Source organism: Oncorhynchus gorbuscha, linkage group LG22 (assembly GCF_021184085.1).
Source record: "Oncorhynchus gorbuscha isolate QuinsamMale2020 ecotype Even-year linkage group LG22, OgorEven_v1.0, whole genome shotgun sequence".
In the NCBI taxonomy this organism is placed as follows: Eukaryota; Metazoa; Chordata; class Actinopteri; order Salmoniformes; family Salmonidae; genus Oncorhynchus; species Oncorhynchus gorbuscha.
Window position 1 is genome coordinate 1,065,472 of NC_060194.1, and position 18,790 is coordinate 1,084,261.

The 18,790-nt window shown below is 42.4% G+C and overlaps 1 protein-coding gene across 2 annotated transcripts in view; it reads right to left on the minus strand.

The window, feature by feature from the left end:
- Positions 1 to 17,702, minus strand: part of LOC124009706 (chromodomain Y-like protein) — a 29,983-nt gene extending 12,281 nt beyond the window's left edge. The window contains exons 1-2 of one of the 2 annotated variants that reach the window (XM_046321789.1): positions 17,493 to 17,702; positions 8,059 to 8,851 (exon numbers count right to left, since the gene is read on the minus strand). In XM_046321789.1, coding sequence (XP_046177745.1) covers positions 8,059 to 8,851; positions 17,493 to 17,516 — 817 coding nt within the window. In that variant the 5' untranslated portion in view covers positions 17,517 to 17,702. The remainder of the gene's footprint in view (positions 1 to 8,058; positions 8,852 to 17,492) is intronic. The other variant, XM_046321790.1, reaches the window with a different exon arrangement.
- Between the last annotated feature and the right edge of the window lie 1,088 nt (positions 17,703 to 18,790).

Genomic DNA, 18,790 nt, shown 5'->3' on the forward strand with positions numbered 1-18,790 from the left:
CGTCTTTTTATCCAAAAATGAAATACTGCCCCTATAGGACTAACAGGTTTAAAAAAATAAAAAATACAAATAAAAAAATAATATATATATTTTTTTTTAAATGGCTGAAGTTGGAGACTTTTATCTCCCTCACCAACTTCAAACATCAGCTGAGCAGCTAAATAGCACACCCATTTTCACCTAGCTCAAAGTTTTTATTTATTTACTTTTCTGCTCTTTTGCACACCAATATCTCTACCTTTCATGATCATTTATCACTCCAAATCTGATGTCATTATTCGCCTACCTCCTCATGCCTTTTGCACACATTGTTATAGACTCCGGTGTTATTGACTTGTTAATTGTTTACTCCATGTGTAACTCTGTGTTGTCTGTTCACACTGCTATGCTTTATCTTGGCCAGGTCGCAGTTGCAAATGAGAACCTGTTCTCAACTAGCCTACCTGGTTAAATAAAGGTGAAATAAAAATAAATATATCAAATTTCAATTATGATCTTGTCTCATCGCTGCAACTCTCCAATGGGCTCGGGAGAGCTGTCCTGTCATGACCCAAAACCGAACCTTCACCACCTGCCCCGGTCCAGCCTGAGGCCCTGAGCCACAAGCAGTTGCTAGAGCGCAATGAGCCAAATAAAGCCCCCCCCAAAGTCTATTTTCAGGTCTCTGTTGTTCGACCGGGTTCTAGTCCGGGCTCTGGCTGGACCACTCGAGGACATTACGATACTTGTTCCAAAGACATTACGATACTTGTTCATCTTTCTCTCGATCCTGACTAGTCTCCCAGTCCCTGCCATTGAAAAACATCCCCACAGCATGATGCTGCCACCAACATGCATCACTGTAGGGATGGTATTGGCCTGGTTTCCTCCAGACGTGACACTTGGCATTCAGGCCAAAGAGTTACATTTTGGTTTCATCAGACCAGAGAATGTTTCTCATGGCCTGAGAGTCCTTTGGGTGCCATTTGGCAACTCCAAGCAGGCGGTGCCTTTTACTGAGGAGCAGCTTCCATCTGGCCACTTTACCATAAAGGCCTGATTGGTGGAGTGCTGCAGAGAGCCGTAGCTACCAATCCTTTTTATAGTTCTGTACCCCTTCAAACATTCAACCTCCAGCTGCGTACCCCCTCTAGCTCCAGGGTCAGCGCACTCTCAAATATTGTTTGTTTGCCATCATTGTAAGCCTGCAACACACTATACGATACATTAATTAAAACATAAGAAGTTTGTCACTTCCCACGAGCCAGACTAAGAGCTCTTATTGGACCAGGGCACAAATAATAATTTTGCTCTTTATTTAATGTTACATAAAACCTTATTTTCTCATCAAATTGTGAATGAGAAGGGTGTGCTTGAAAGAATGCACATACCTCTGCAATGTTGGGTTGTATTGGAGTCTCCGTCTTAAAATCATTTTCCACACAGTCTGTGCCTGGATTTCGTTTTCATGCTAGTCAGTGCCAAGAATCCACTATCATATAGGTACATGGTTGCAAAGGGCATCAGTGTTTTACCAGCGAGATTTGCGAAAGCAGGAAACTCTCAGCGCAGCCATATCTGGCAGTAAATTCAGATACAATTTTCACAGAACCGCTTGTTGCACTTTCGATGAGTCTCTAGTTCAGATATCGGTAAGTGGACTGGAGGCAGGGCATGAAAGGGATTACGAATCCAGTTCTTTGGGTCATCCATTATGGGAAAGTACCTGCGTAATTGTGCACCCAACTCACTCAGATGCTACGCTATATCACATTTGACATTGTCCGTAAGCTTGAGTTCATTTGCACACAAAACAAAATCATACAATGATAGAAAGACCTGTGTTGTCCTTGTTAATGCAGACAGAAGAGCTCCAACTTCTTCCAACAGTCATTCAGGCAAGAAAAAACATCACCCAGATAGGACAGTTTGTGTGAGAAACTCGTCATCATGCAAGCGGTCGGACAAGTGAAAATTATGGTCAGTAAAATGAGCTCGTCTCTCAATAAAAAAAAAGTGCCCCTTGATAACCAGCGCACTTATGTATGTTGTAAAAGCGTTACATGGTTGCTGCCCATATCATACAGATACCAACACATCTTAACCACCAAAGTCCATTTGATGTCACAAAGCTGTCCATTACTTTAAAAATATCCTCTCGTGTTGTCCTGGTTTCCAGTGGTTTGCAGAAGAGGATGTCTTCCTTAATTGACCCCCCATGAACGTAACGGACATATACCAGGAACTGTGCCAGGACCGCCATGTCAGTTGACTCATCCAGCTGTAACACATAGAATTCACTGGCTTGTATGTGAAGCAATAACTGTTTCAAAACATCTCCTGCCATGTCACTGATGAGTGGTGAAACAGTGTCGTTTGATGAATTCATTGTCTGTATAGTGGGCCTTTTCCCCAGCCATATCTGCAGCATCAGGAAGAATTAAGTCCTACACAATAGTAAGGGGATTGCCTGTCCTAGCCTGTCTTATTATGAGTATCTTCAGTGGCATGTTTAGTTTCTAAATGCTTGTGCAAGAGTGAAGGTTTCATCGAGTTGTGAGATCGTGTGTTATATGTGCAAAAGTACTGTGTCTGAGGAAAGGCACTACTCCCAATATAAGTGAACCCCAAATCAATGTAGTTCATCATATTTGCAACTCTTCGATGGTCCAACATCCCTGTCTGTTGTTTGGTGCTTTCCCGGGTAAGGGGTCAGTAGCTTGGTGCTTTCCCGGGTAAGGGGGCAGTAGCTTGGTGCTTTCCCGGGTAAGGGGCTTTCCCCGGGTAAGGGGGCAGTAGCTTGGTGCTTTCCGGGTAAGGGGGCAAGGGTGCTTTCCCGGGTAAGGGGCAGTAGCTTGTGCTTTCCGGGTAAGGGGGCAGTAGCTTGGTGCTTTCCCAGGCTAAGGGGGCAGTAGCTTGGTGCTTTCCCGGTAAGGGGGCAGTAGCTTGGTGCTTTCCCGGGGGTCAGTAAAGGGGCAGTAGCTTGGTGCTTTCCCGGGTAAGGGGCAGTAGCTTGGTGCTTTCCGGGTAAGGGGGCAGTAGCTTGGTGCTTTCCCGGGTAAGGGGGCAGTAGCTTGGTGCTTTCCCGGGGGGGCAGTAAAGGGGCAGTAGCTTTCCGGTAAGCTTTCCGGGTAAGGGGCAGTAGCTTGGTGCTTTCCGGGTAAGGGGCAGTAGCAAGGGGCAGTAGCTTGTGCTTTCCGGGTAAGGGGGCAGTAGCTTGCTTTCCCAGGTAAGGGGCAGTAGCTTGCTTTCCCGGTGCTTTCCCGGGGGGCAGTAGCTAAAGGGGGCAGTAGCAAGGGGCAGTAGCTTGGTGCTTTCCCAGTAGCTTGGGCTAAGGGGGCAGTAGCTTGCTTTCCCGGGTAAGGGGGCAGTAGCTTGGTGCTTTCCCGGGTAAGGGGTCAATAGCTTGGTGCTTTCCTGGGTAAGGGGGCAGTAGGCTCTTCAGCTGCATCCATTTCACAACTGTCAGTGTCCATGCTAGCTGGAAGCAGAACAACTTGTGTCATCGACAGGTGCAGTGCTGCTGGTCGTAGCAGTACTACCAGTAGAACTGGTATGTGTTTTATGGACATGGGCCTTACATTTTTTTAACCATTAGTTCATTTTCGAGCAAAAGGAATGAGCAGCAGCAACGTTTGGCTACATACGGACCATTAGTTGAATTCCCATTGAGAGAGTAACGGTTAATGTGATTGGATGTTAATTATTTGACTCGGCTACCTGAATTTGACAGTGTTGTTATCTCGCCCTATAGCCCCGTTGGAAAATCTGGACTGTTTGAAAATGTGAATCACATTTGTATTTAGCGTATCCCCGACGGCATCGGGTTCTTGGTCACCTCCCTGACCAAGGCCCTTCTCCCCCGATTACTCAGTTTGGCAAGGCAGCCAGCTCTAGAAAGAGTCTTGGTTGCTCCAAACTTCTTCCATTTAAGAATGATGGAGGCAAATGTGTTCTTGGGGGACCTTCAATGCTGCAGACATTTTCTGGTTATTTTCGCCATATCTGTGCCTCGCCGCAATCCCCTAATTCCTTCGACCTCATTGCCTGGTTTTTGCTCTGACATGCACTGTCAACTGTGGGACCTCATATAGACAGGTGTGTGCCTGGACCCAAACCATGTCCAATCAATTGAATTTACCACAGGTGGACACCAATCAAGTTGTAGAAACATCAAGGATTATTAATGGACACAAGATGCACCGGAGCTCAATTTCAAGTCGAATAGCAGAGGGGCTGAATACTTGTATGTGAATATGGTATTTGTTTAAAAATGTTTATACATTTGCAAACATTTCTAAAAACCTGTTAATGTTATTATGGGGTATTGTGTGTAGATTGAGGGGGGACATGTCACAATATGTGGAAAAGGTGAAGGGGTCTGAATACTTTCCAAAATGCACTGTAGTTACTCCACAATACTAACAAATGACAGAGTGAAAAGAAGGAAGCCTGTACAGAATAAAACATATTCCAAAGACATGCATCCTGTTTGTAATAAGAAAGAAACTAAAGTGAAACTGCCAATCTTTTGGAAAATAAATTAACTATGTCCAGAATAAAAAGCATTATGTTTGAACCAAATCCAACAACACGTCACTGAGTACCACTCTTCATATTTTCAGGTATGATGGCGGAGTTGGACAAATATACACTGGAGTTGCTTACCAAGACGACATTGAATGTTCCGGAGTGGCCAGTTTAGACTTTAAATCAGTTGGAAAATATACAGCGACTGAAATGACTGCAACACTCAAAGAGCTGCAGTTAGTTTCAGAGTGGTTGGCAAGGAATAAGTTAGCCCTAAATATTTGCACAACTAAAAGCATTGTATTTGGAACAAAACACTCACCATACCCTAAACCTCAACTAAATCTTGTAATAAATCATGTGGAAATTGAGCAAGTTGAGATGACTAAACTGCTTGGAGTAACCCTGGATTGTAAACTGTCATGGTCGAAACATATTGATGCAGTAGTAGCTAAGATGGGGAGAAGTCTGTCTATAATAAAGCAATGCTCTGCCTTAACACTATCAACAAGGCAGGTCCTACAGGCCTAGTTGTCACATCTTGACTACTGTTTAGTCGTGTGGTCAGGTGCCACAAAAAAGGAATTAGGAAAATTGGAATTGGCTCAGAACAGAGCAGCACGGCTGGCCCTTGGATGTACACAGAGCTAATATTAATAATATACATGTCAATCTCTCCTGGCTGAAAGTGGAGGAGAGATTGACTTCATCACTACTTTTATTTATGAGAGGTATTAACATGTTGAATGCACCAAGCTGTCTGTCTAAACTACTAGCACACAGCTCGGACACCCATGCATACCCCATAAGACATGCCACAAGAGGTCTCTTCACAGTTCCCAAGTCCGAAACATACTATGTGAGGCACACAGTACTACATAAAGCCATGACTACACTGAAGTCTATTATTCCACATCAAGTAACTCATACAAGCAGTAAAATTTGATTAAAAAAACAAACGTATGGAACAACGGGGACTGTGAAGCAACACAAGCATTGGCACAGACACAAGCATGCATGCACACACACGATAACATACACACTATACATACACACGGATGTAGTACTGTAGACATGTGGTAGTGGTGGAGTAGGGGCCTGAGGGGACACAGTGTGTTGTGAAATCTGTGAATGTGTTTTTAAAATTGTATATACTGCCTTTATTTTGCTGGACCCCATGAAGAGCAGCTGCTGCATTGGCAACAGCTAATGGGGATCCATAATAAATACAAAGAAATTGTCAAGACTTAGAAATGGCTGTCTAGCAATGATCAACAAACAACTTGACAGAGCTTGAATATTTTTTTTAAAGAATAATATGCAGAAATTATACAATCCAGGTGTGCAAAGCTCTTGCAAAGACTTACCCAGAAAGACTCACAGCTGTAATCACTGCCAATGGTGATTTTAACATGCATTGACTGAATTCTTATGTAAATTAGATATTTCTGTATTTCGTTTTCAATCAATTATCTAACATTTGTAAAAACATGTTTTCAGTTTGTCATTATGGGGTTGTGTGTAGATGGGTGAGATGTATTTATTTAATAAATTTTGAATTCAGGCTGTAACACAAATTGGGAATAAGTCAGGGGGTATGAATTACATGCCTCTTGTCTCCTTATCTAAAAAAAATAAGCTAAATCAAAATGGGTAGTTTTGATATCCATTAAATAGTTAATGTTGAATAAATTAACGTGAAAACTTGTTTTTCTGAATCTAGACATACTCCTTATGTTAGAGCACACTATGAGGAGTATAATGACACAAAGATGTCTGTATCATGTACGGTTTACAGGTCTTATAGGATGCATGTACAGTGGGGAGAACAAGTATTTGATAACCTGCTGATTTGGCAGGTTTTCCTACTTACAAAGCACATAGAGGTCTGTAATTTTTTATCATAGGTACACCTCAACTGTGAGAGGCGGAATATAAAAGACAAATCCAGAAAAATCACATTGTGCGATTTTTAAATAATTAATTTGCATTTTATTGCATGGCATAAGTATTTGATCACCTACCAATCAGTAAGAATTCCGTCTCTCACAGACCTGTTAGTTTTTCTTTAAGAAGCCCTCCTGTTCTCCACTCATTACCTGTATTAACTGCACCTGTTTGAACTCGTAACCTGTATAAAAGACACGTGTACACACACTCAATCAAACAGACTCCAACCTCTCCACAATGGCCGTGTAAGGACATCAGGGATAAAATTGTAGACCTGCACAAGGCTGGGATGGGCTACAGGACAATAGGCAAGCAGCTTGGTGAGAAGGCAACAACTGTTGGCGCAATTATTCGAAAATGGAAGAGGTTCAAGATGACGGTCAATCACGCTTGGTCTGGGGCTCCATGCAAGATCTCACCTTGTGGGGCATCAATGATTATGAGGAAGGTGAGGGATCAGCCCAGAACTACACGGCAGGAACCTGGTCAATGACCTGAAGAGAGCTGGGACCACAGTCTCAAAGAAAACCATTAGTAACACACTACGCCGCCATGGATTAAAATCCTGCAGCGCACGCAAGGTCCCCCTGCTCAAGCCAGCGCATGTCCAGGCCCGTCTGAAGTTTGCCAATGACCATCTGGATGATTCAGAGGAGGAATGGGAGAAGGTCATGTGGTCTGATGAGACAAAAATAGAGCTTTTTGGTCTAAACTCCACTCGCCGTGTTTGGAGGAAGAAGTAGGATGAATACAACCCCAAGAACACCATCCCAACCGTGAAGCCTGGAGGTGGAAATATTCTTTGGGGATGCTTTTCTGCAAAGGGGGCAGGACGACTGCACCGTATTGAGGGGAGGATGGATGGGGCCATGTATCGCGAGATCTTGGCCAACAACCTCCTTCCCTCAGTAAGAGCATTGAAGATGGGTCGTTGCTGGGTCTTCCAACATGACAACGACCCGAAACACACAGCTAGGGCAACTAAGGAGTGGCTCCGTAAGAAGCATCTCAAGGTCCTGGAGTGGCCTAGCCAGTCTCCAGACCTGAACCCAATAGAACATCTTTGGAGGAAGCTGAAAGTCCGTAACCTGAAGGATCTGGAGAAGATCTATACGGAGGAGTGGCACAAAATCCCTGCTGCAGTGTGTGCAAACCTGGTCAAGAACTGCAGGAAACGTACGATCTCTGAAATTGCAAACAAAAGGTTCTGTACCAAATATTAAGTTCTGCTTTTCTGATGTATCAAATACTTATGTCATGCAATAAAATGCTAATTAATTACTTAAAAATCATACAAATGTGATTTTCTGGATTTTTGTTTTAGATTCCGTCTCTCACCGTTTAAGTGTACCTATGATAAAAATTACAGACCTCTCCATGCTTTGTAAGGAGGAAAACCTGCAAAATCGGTAGTGTATCAAATACTTATTCTCCCCACTGTATAGGTCTAAAAAGGGCATAAAATGGCCACTTTCATCATGATAAATGTAAAAAACATTTCAAACATCTTTCCTCCTAGTGAAGTTGTGAGAATTGCCAGAAAAATCTGCGATACCAAAAAATATTTTCCGCTGGCGTGGAATCGCCCTAGAGCCTTACCTTTCCCATTGAGTGTGCGTATTGATGCGGGGGTGATGGGGACTTGCTGAGGAATTAATGGGCTTTGGCTTTGAATCCTGGGCCGGGTCCCCATGCGCGCTCTTTCTTCCCCAGGCCCCAGCAACAACCCTGGAGGCTTTTCCAAAAGGGCTACCTCTGGGGGCACAGAGTCCTGCTCCTGACCCCCTTGCTCCAGACAGTGGGCCGCCTCGCTAGGCGACGACTCAGAGTCCGCCCGGCTGCTCATGGGGCTTTTGGGTACTAGGATTTTGATCCCGGACTTCGCCAGGTCCATGCTCCGACGCACCGTGCCCACCGGAGAAGCCGCAGGCCCGCTTGTGAAGCCAGGTCTACAAATGTCACCGGTGGCCGAAACACTGTACTTTTGGCTCAAGTTAAGCTGCATATTCGTTCTAGTGTGTGCCACGCCAGGGTCAAGTGGTGGCAACGGTTTCGAGATGGCCGTAGCTGCTGCGGTGGGGGAAGAGGCATTCCCGGGTTTTACTAGAGCATGGCTTCCTGCTCCACTGTGTGGCTGAGGCCTGCAGATCTGTTTGCGGGCATTGTTTCTCGAACTGTGGGTCGTGCTGGGAGTGCTTCGAGTGGAGCGCAGTAAAGTACTGTCTCTCTGTCTTTCGCCGTGTTGCCGATTAAAATCGTGAATGAACTCCACACAGGCAGAGAGGTGCGTCTCGGGCTCCCAGGTGTCCCCCTCGTAGCCATAGCCCCTCCAGCGCACCAGGTACTCAATCTTTCCTTTCTTGTTCTTCCGTTTGTCCACAATTCTCTCAACCTGTAACAGAATTTTAAAAATAGTTGGCAGTGGCAATGACTGGATTTAGGGCAGTCACAAATCATGAGACTAAAACGTAACGGCTATAGCATACAATGGACTACGTTACTTGAGAAACAATCAGCCATATGGTGAAATCATCTGTGATATTCCAGGGTCGTATTCACCAGGCACCCAAATGGACAAAAAAGGACAAACAGGGCAGGACTCCCTAAACTGTCCAATAAGAAATGCTTGTTTTTGTTATCCGTTTACACTAATGAATACGACCCTGCTATAGCTTCTAACACCCTCAGATCTCCAGTAGGATGTTTCTAACTCGGGGTAGACCTCAGAAAATAAGGCAGCCACACATATTGACCTAGCCTAGGAGGAGGCACCTAGGAACAGAGTTCCTATCTATCAAGGACATTTTCATTAACCACTGCCGCCCTCTGTATCATCAAGGACCCCAGCCACATAAGTCATGAACTGTTTTCATCCCAATGGTCTAGCCACAGTATTAGACCGAGACCACCAGCTCCAAAAAGGCTGTTTATATCCACAGGCAGTGACTAATGTGACTAATGAATAGAAGATTTCATGGCTAATTGGGCCAGTTTTTTTGTATTGGCCTACTTTATGATATTCCTCCTATAAGTTTTGATTTCATAGATATATTGCTGATTAGTGTAGTTCTTTGTGTGTTTAACCTGAACTGTCTGTCTGTAAGATTGTCAATGTAGGCAATTTAACTACAGGTAAATGGCAAACTTGAACAAAAGACAACATTAGCATGTTGAGTTTGAAACTAAAATGTTCAATGTAACTTTAATCCATCACCTCATATAGTATAGATATGATAGGCTGGCAACTTGTAACAGTTCACCTATCGTCCAGGCCATGTGTGAAAATTAATGTTCACCTTTTCATAAAAGCATGAAAAACTTTCAGATATGGAGCTATCCCAAAAACAGCTCATGCCTGCCATTTCCAATTACACAAATGTACACTGAACAAAACAGTTACAGTTAATATAAGGAAATCAGTCAATTGAAATGAATGAATTAGGCCCTAATCCATGGATTTCACAAGACTGGGCAGGGGCGCAGTCACTTGGGAGCCAGGCCAAGCAGAATGTTTTCCCCCCTATAAAATGGCATTATGAAAGACAGAAATACTCCTCAGTTTCATCAGCTGTCCAGTTGGCTGGTCTCAGACGATCCCACAGGCGAAGAAGCCGGATGTGGAGGTCCTGGGCTGACGTGGTCACACGTGGTCTGCGGTTGTGAGGCCGGTTGGACGTACTGCCAAATTCTCTAAAACGACGGTGGAGGCGGCTTATGGTTGAATGAACATTCAATTCTCTGGCAACAGCTCTGGTGGACATTCCTGCAGTCAGCATGCCAATTGCATGCTCCCTCAAAACATCTGTGGCATTGTGTGACAAAACTGCACATTTTAGTGGCCTTTTATTGCCCCCAGCACAAGGTGCACTTGTGTAATAATCATGCCATTTAATATGCCACACCTGTCAGATGGCTGGAATATATTGGCCAAGGATAAATGCTCACCAAAGGGATATTTACAAAGATTTTAGAGAAATAAGCTTTTTGTGCAAATGGAACATTTCTGGGATCTTTTATTTCAGCTCATGAAACACGGGACCAAAACTTCATGTTGCGTTCATATTTTGTTCAGTAGGTAGCCTAGTGGTTAGAGCGTTGGACTAGTAACCGAAAGGTTTGCAAGAGAAAATCCCCAAAATGACAAGGTAAAAATGTGTTTTTCTGCCCCTGAACAAGGCAGTTAAACCCCTGTTCCTAGGCCATCATTGAAAATAAGAATTTGTTCTTAACTGAATTGCCAAGTTAAATAAAAAGGTACAAATATATATATATATTTTGCGTCATATCTCCTGTACCAAACATAACATGGAAAATGTTCTACCCCTATGTTTCGATGGTCAAGGATTACAATCACAAACAGTTCAGACTATTATATAAAACGATGGACTGCCAGGGTAAGAAAGCAAATGCCACTCGCCAAATTCTTTTTCAGAAGAGAACATGTCCATTTTGGAGCAATTCACAATTTTACTTTATCGACTAAAGCTCATGTTGAAATGTTCATGAAGAAAAACAGAAAATGAGCAAATCCTCCCACAAATTATGCATTGGTGCAGCATTTCAAACTCACCGAGTACTAATGTTCTTTATATAGCCCTTTTCACAACAACAATTATCAACACCCCGGCCTAGACTCCCAAAGACCAAGCAGCAGCAAAGGAAATAAAGAAAAGAAAAGATGGAAGGAACCTCCTTCAGCTGTACCAAGTAGAAGGTTGGAATGCATGTGACCATCTAGGCCAGACAAATTGTCAATTTAGACAAGAGAGTATGGTAGAGTATGTGATGACGATTCATGGCATGGATGACCAACAGGGTCACAGAAGATGACTCTCTAGCCAGAGGAGCTGTCCACATAGGCCGACAAAGATGTAATATTCTATGCTTCAATCCACTTCATCCCCATATGGACATAATTCGATAGGGAGTCTATATATGGGCATTCTGAGAATGTGGCCATGTCATCAAAATCAGTCTCTTGATAGGCTGTGTGACATATTGTCTTCTTGTATAGCTTACTGTTGTGCATTTTATTCAGCCAGAAGATGCAGCAGATTCTGTTGCGACATCAACTGCTGAAAGACTCCATCCTCCTCATGTAATTCTTGGGGTTAGCAGTGTGCAGTTGCTCCGGCCTTAGCTTGGTATCAATGGTTGACTCCATTCATACATTTTCAGTAAAGCAGAATCCAAAATGGTTGAATCTGTATTACCCCAAACCCGAGCTTCATTTTCAAGCATTATGTAAGATTTAAAAAGCGTAATCCAATTTTCAAATCAACATAAATAATATTATATCGCGTACCAGTGGTGCAGCTGAGGCAGGCTGCAATGCAGGAGGTGAAGGAGACAGAGAGAGGAAGCAAGCCGAGAGAAAGGTCAGTAGTACAGTGGTTCCAAAACTTGGGATCCCCTGAAATTGAAATAGGGTCCCATGAGAGAATCTTTAATCTTATCAAACACATTAATAACTTCCTTCTCTTCAAATTGTCATGAAATACACAAGAGCCAACTAAGGGCCTTTTACAGTGTTTAGAATGCACTGTCATGTTGGTGCGAGTGACTCTGAACTTAGAATGGCTAGCCCCAAGTCGTTGCATATATATATTTATTTTTCCTTGTGCATTTTGCCCCATTACTCCCGTACACTTTGTTGACTACAAACTTTCTTTACCCAACCATGGGACAGACTGTTTGTTCCCACACTCGGGACTCTGGCTATTGTTTAAGAGCGTCTGCTAAATGACTTAAATGTAAATGTTTACACAGACTTTTGGCCTCTTATCCTATTCTAACCACCTCTCGCCAGCTTTGTATTCATGTTACCTGATGAAATTGTTGTTACAATATGATCTTGCTGCCATCTAACGCACATTCAGATGTCATGAATCAGCACTGCAGATCTCTCCCTGTCCTCTGCCGTGCCCTGATTGTATTACTGTTGATGATATCTGGAAATATGCATGTACACCTTGGCCCATCTACTGTTGCTAGCGCCAATTCTGACTCTGCTTCACTGATTTCTGCTCTTGTAAAAGCCTGGGTTCTCTGCACGTTAGAAGCTTATTACCTAAAATGGATCAATTGAAAGTGTGGGTTCAGCTCCAATCCAGATGTGTTGATCCGGTCCTTACTGAGACGTGGTTAAGGAAGAGTGTTTTGAATACTGACGTTAGCCTTTCTGCTTATAACCTTTTTCAATTTGCTGGTTTTAAACATTAAACTTTCAAATAGCTCTTTGTTGACTGTTGCTGGGTGTTATCGTCCTCCATCTGCACCGGCCTGTACCCTACCTGCCCTAAACTCTCTCCTGGCCCCTTACAAAGTGTACATTTGTCCTGCTTGGTGACCTAAACTGGGACATGCTTAAAACAAGTTCTAAAGCAATGGGACTCTCTAACTTTCTCAGATTATTACAAATCCCACAGGGTATGACTCCAAACACCCAGAAAAGGCTACTCTCTTCAACGTTATCCTCACAAATAATCCTGATAGGTCATTACAGAAAACACCTTAGTGATCACTGTTTTACAGCCAGTGTTCGTAATGGCTGCTCAGTGAAACGACCTGTCCTGATTTGTCATAGATGCTTGCAATCGTTTAGGCAAATGAGAAATAAGTGCACTCAGGATATCCGGAAGGCCAATGTTAATTACTTTAAGGAGCAGTTCTCTCTCTGTTAGTCTAATCCCAAGGAGTTCTGGAAAACAGTTAAATACCTGGAGAATAAACCCTCCTCACAGCTGCCCATGTCCCTTAATGTTGATGATGTGGTTGTTACTGACAATAAGCGCATAGCTGAGCTCTTTAAATCACTACTTCATCAAGTCTGGATTCCTATTTGACTCAGCCACGCCTCCTTGCCCGTCCAACACTTCCTCATCTTCCACCCCTTTAATGCGACTATCACTGATACTTATCCCTCTGCCCCGCTACAAAGTTTCTCCCTGCAGGCAGTCTCTGAGTCCAAGGTGCTAAAGGAGCTCCTTAAACTTGACCCCCCAAAAACAACTGGGTCAGATGGTTTAGACCCTTTCTTTAAGGTTGCTACCCCTATTATAACCAAGCCTGTCTCTCCTTTATGGGGAGTTTACCATTGCTTTGAAGGCAGCCACGCTTCATCCTTTATTTAAAAGGGGGAGATCAAGCTGATCCTAACTGTTATAGGCCTATTTCTAATCAACTGAATGGCTTTCTTGAGGGCTATAGTATTCTCTCGGGTATGCAATCCATCTGGATTCCGCTCAGATTATGGACATGTCACTGCAACCTTAAAGGTCCCCAATGATGTCACCATTGCACTTGATTCTAAGCAATATTGTTCTGCTATTTTTATTGAATTGGCCAAAGCTTTTGATACGGTAGACCATTCCATTCTTGTGGGCCGGCTAAGGAGTATTGGTGTCGGAGGGGTCTTTGGGCTGGTTTGCTAACTACCTCTCTCAAAGAGTGCAGTGTATAAAGTCAGAAAATCTGCTGTCTCAGCCACTGCCCGTCACCAAGGGAGTACCCCAAGGCTTGATCCTAAGCCCCACTCTCTAAATTTAGATCATCAACATAGCTCAGGCAGTAGGATGCTATCTCATCCATTTACATGCAGATGATACAGTCTTATACTCAGCTGGCCCCTCACCAGAAGTTGTGTTAAATGCTCTACAACAAAGCTTTCTTAGTGTCCAACAAGCTTTCTCTACCATTTACCTTTATTTTGGAGGTGCTCAGAACAAGGTCATGTGGTTTGGTAAGAAGAATGCCCCTCCTCCCACAGGTGTGATTACTACCTCCGAGGGTTTAGATCTTGAGGTAGTCACGTCATACAAGTACTTGGGAGTATGACTAGACGGTACACTGTCCTTCTCTCAGCACATATTAAAGCTGCAGGCTGAAGTTATATCTAGACTGTGTTTCCTCTATCGTAATCACTCCTCTTTCACCCCAGCTGCAAAACTAACCCTGATTCAGATGACCATCCTACCCATGCTAGATTACAGAGACATAATTTATAGAACGGCAGGTAAGGGTGCTCTCGAGCGGCTAGATGTTCTTTACCATTCGGCCATCAGATTTGCCAAAGCGACTAAAAACACTCAAACTGGACAGTTTCTCTTCATTCAAAGAATCATGGACACTCTTACTAAATCATGGACACTCCTGCTGCTGCTTTGTGTGGATGTATTGTTGTCTCTACCTTCTTGCCCTTTGTGCGGTCATCTGTGCCCAATATTGTTTGTACCATGTTTTGCTACCATGTTGTGGTTGTTAAGTTGCTACCATGGGGTGCTGTCATGTGTTGATGCCATGCTATGTTGTTGTCTTAGGTCTCTCTCTATGTAGTGTAGTGTTGTCTCACTTGTGTTTTGTCCTATATTTATTTTTTAATCCCAGGCCCCGCAGGAGGCCTTTTGGTAGGCCGTCATTGTAAATTAAATAAAACATTCATAAAATTTAGTGAAATACAGTATGAAGACCATTTAAATATGATTTAATATTATTCTCATATATATAAAAATCTATTTTTAAAACAATAGTGAGGCAGACAGTGGTAAGCAGTCTGCAATGCAGGAGCAGGAAGAGGCAAGCAGGGAGATGTTAGTAGCCAGGGGTCACGTTAATACAGGATTTCACATTTTTTCACACAGAAAAGGAAAGAAAACATATCTAGCTGGGTTTTGAAAGTGCAGATTTAAAAGGCTTCTTTTTGTAAATTCTGCACCGCTTCAGTCAAGGTTCGCTCCAAATCATGAATGTAAAAGGACTAATTTCACGCTTCAGTTGCACATCTCTACTCGGATGAAATATCCATGCTCTTGTCATTGGATCACCAGACAGCGCTGACTGATATGTAGGCTACTTCTCTCAGCTGATTATCAGCCTGTTATATGAAATACATTTGATTTGATTTTTGATTTGATCGCCGTTAACTTCTTGACGCTACTCATCCCTTTAGCAGGATAATTGTCAACAACCACTGAATTGTAGAACGCCACATTCAAAATAATATTACTAAAAATATTTATATTCATGAAATCACAAGTGCAATATAGCAAAACACAGTTTAGCCTTTTGTTAATCCACCTGTCGTGTCATTTTGAAAATATGCTTTACAGCGAAAGCAATCCAAGCGTTTGTGTAAGTTTATCGATCGCTCGACAAAACATTATGAACACCTAGCATCAAGTAGCTTGGTCACGAAAATCAGAAAAGCAATCAAATGAATCGTTTACCTTTGATGATTTTCGGATGTTTTCACTCACGAGACTCCCAGTTACACAATAAATGTTCCTTTTGTTCCATAAAGATAAATTATATATCCAAAATACCTCTGTTTGTTTGGAGCGTTATGTTCAGAAATCCACAGGAAAGAGCGGTCACGACAACGCAGATGGAAATTCCAAATAGTCTCCGTAATGTCCACAGAAACATGTCAAACGATTTTTATAGTCAATCTTCAGGTTGTTTAAAATATATAAATCGGTAATATATCAACCGCAACCGTCTTTTTCAGTAGGAGAGGGAGGGACAATGGCTGCCCAAACTCCGTTGCGCTTACAAAAAGCTGTTGGCACCCAGCCATACAATGACTCAATGTTACCGTTCTCGCTCATTTTTCAAAATAAAAGCCTGAAACTATGTCTAACGACTGTTGACACCTTGAGGAAGCGATAGGAAAAGGAATCTGGTTGATATCCCTTTAAAATGGAGCAAAGGCAGGCTATGGAACATGTTTTCAAAATAGAAGCCACTTCCTGGTTTGATTTTCCTCAGGGTTTCACCTGCAATATAAGTTCTGTCATACTCACAGACAATATTTTGACAGTTTCGGAAACATTATAGTGTTTTCTATCCTAACATGTCAATTATATACATATTCTAGCATCTGGTCCTGAGAAATAGGCCGTTTACTTTGGGAACGTTATTTTTCCAAACATAAAAATAGTGCCCCCCCCAGCTGGAAAAAAGTCAATGAGGAAGCGACAACAGCGAAGTCCTACAGTATATGGCAATACGTTGAGAAGTTAAATGCGAGGTGGATGTGGAATTGCGAGGTGGAATTGAGATACAGTAATGGTAATGGTAGTAATGGTGCAATGCTTAAGCATCTGAAAGGGACGCATCACGAGACCCAACCCGGTGCTGGCAGCTGCATAGTGAATTTACCTGGAATTTTTAGATTTTTTTTTGTATGGTTTTAACTTTTTATTTTCTGTTTAAACATTATGAACATTTTTCCATTTCTCACGTCCCTGGTGTGCTCTACTGTACTGAACTATACATCTCTTCCCTCTACTGTAACTGTGGTTTGTGACTGATATCCCCTTGTGGCCAATTCGATTGTAGTCATTCCTTAGTAACAAGAGTGACTCGTTTTAATCGCTTAATAACTCAAAATTGTTATTCGTAAAAACACAAACTAATTGCTAAGTCTACCTCTACTTTTTACTCCTCGGAAACGGACAATAGCCACCAGGAGGCGTTTTATTTCTGAAAATATTCTGGGCCCCTCAAACTATATAATTGTACCAAGTTTCATGCTTTTATGAAAAAGTTCACATATCACCTAAAATGTGGCACATAACTGCCTGGACTTACTACGAACGTTAATAACTGGAAAAGCACTCACATAATTACATATAGAATAGTACCTCTGTGAAAGCATGAATGCTCTATTGGATTTGTTTGAGGCAAAACCCTCTTGCTGCAGAGACTGTAGTACCCAAATGCTAGCTCACTAGCTTAGCTTAGCTTAGCTTAGCAAGTTGTTCGGGTAAAATAGCGAAGAACACATGACATGCAATCGTCGGTATCACTGCTAACTAAACGTTGGCTAACGAGCTAGCTATCGCTAAGGTGGCCCAATTTCGATTTAGTAGGCAACTTCCTGGGCTTAAAAATGTTTATGAAGCTCAAAGCTAATATGAGGTGTATTTCAAGCCAGGTGGCTGGCTAAAGAAGCTAATTTAGCTAGCTACACGAACAAACAAACAAAAAAACAAACATTTCAGCTAGCTAGCAGTAGATAGTAGCTAACTCACCTCATAAAGCTCTTCCGAGGCCATTATAAGTCGCGATTTCTCTCGCCGCTTGGCTAGCAAATCTTATCGGGTTAAAAAGGACCTCCAGATTTGATGAAGCCCAGTTTACGTTAGCTGTCTTTGGCGTGCTCCCAATCCCCGTAACGTTAGCTAGGAACTTTTTTCTCTCTCTGGGTCTGTGTGCGGAACTATTTATTTTGCGCTCACAGCTGCGCATGTTTTGCGCATAAGAATGCGGTTTTTGTAGCCAAGCCCGAGACTGAAAGACAGACTGCTGGTAAACTCAGTGGTGCATAGTCAATGTCTTTTTTTTACGCTTCTGTATTGATATGGAGACAGTTTTCTGCTGTTTGATAAGTTTTGGAGTGAGATTTGTTTCTTTATTCTGTAAATATGTCTACCACGATCCGTGGTAAAACTATGATCTGTGAATATATTGACATATTTAGTAAATAAAACTATCAACGTAAATATTAAAAAAGATAAAAATTAAACCATAAACCATGAATATGTACAAATATTTCACAAATATTCACCATTTATACAAGGAGTGGGTCTAATCCTGAATGCTGATAGGTTAAAACCGTATTCCAGCTGTGTGTCTATTTAAGCAATAAGGCAGGAATGGTGTGGTATATGGCCAATATACCACGGCTAAGGGTTGTTCTTAAACATGACGCAACGCTGAGTGCCTGGATACAGCCCTTAGCCGTGGTATATTGGCCATATACCACAAACCTCAGAGGGGGCTTATTGCTATTATAAACTAGTTACCAACGTAATTAGAGCAGAACAAATAGATGTTTTATCATACCCATGGTATACAATATGATATACCACGTCTGTCAGCCAATCAGCATTCAGGGCTCGAACCACCCAGTTTCTTAACAAGAAGTTACCACCAGCTAAATCTATGACCCTAAAATGACTATTTACTCTTTTCCATCTGACTGCAATAAAACCACCATAAATCACAAATAAATCTATGATGTGTAATAAATTCAACATAGCTCACAAATAAAACTACAATTTCAACAAATGACGAAGGATCTGTTTCCCAACACCTTCATTACTAAAGTTGCACTTAGGGTTGCAAAGGGTCGGAAACCTTCCGGTAAATTTCTGGAATTTTGGGAAGTTAATGGGAAGTTAAGCCCGGGAGTTTGAGGAATTTTGGCAATTCTAGGTCTTGTGGCATATTTTGGTTAAATCAAATCAAATCAAATTTTATTTGTCACATACACATGGTGAGCAGATGTTAATGTGAGTGTAGCGAAATGCTTGTGCTTCTAGTTCCG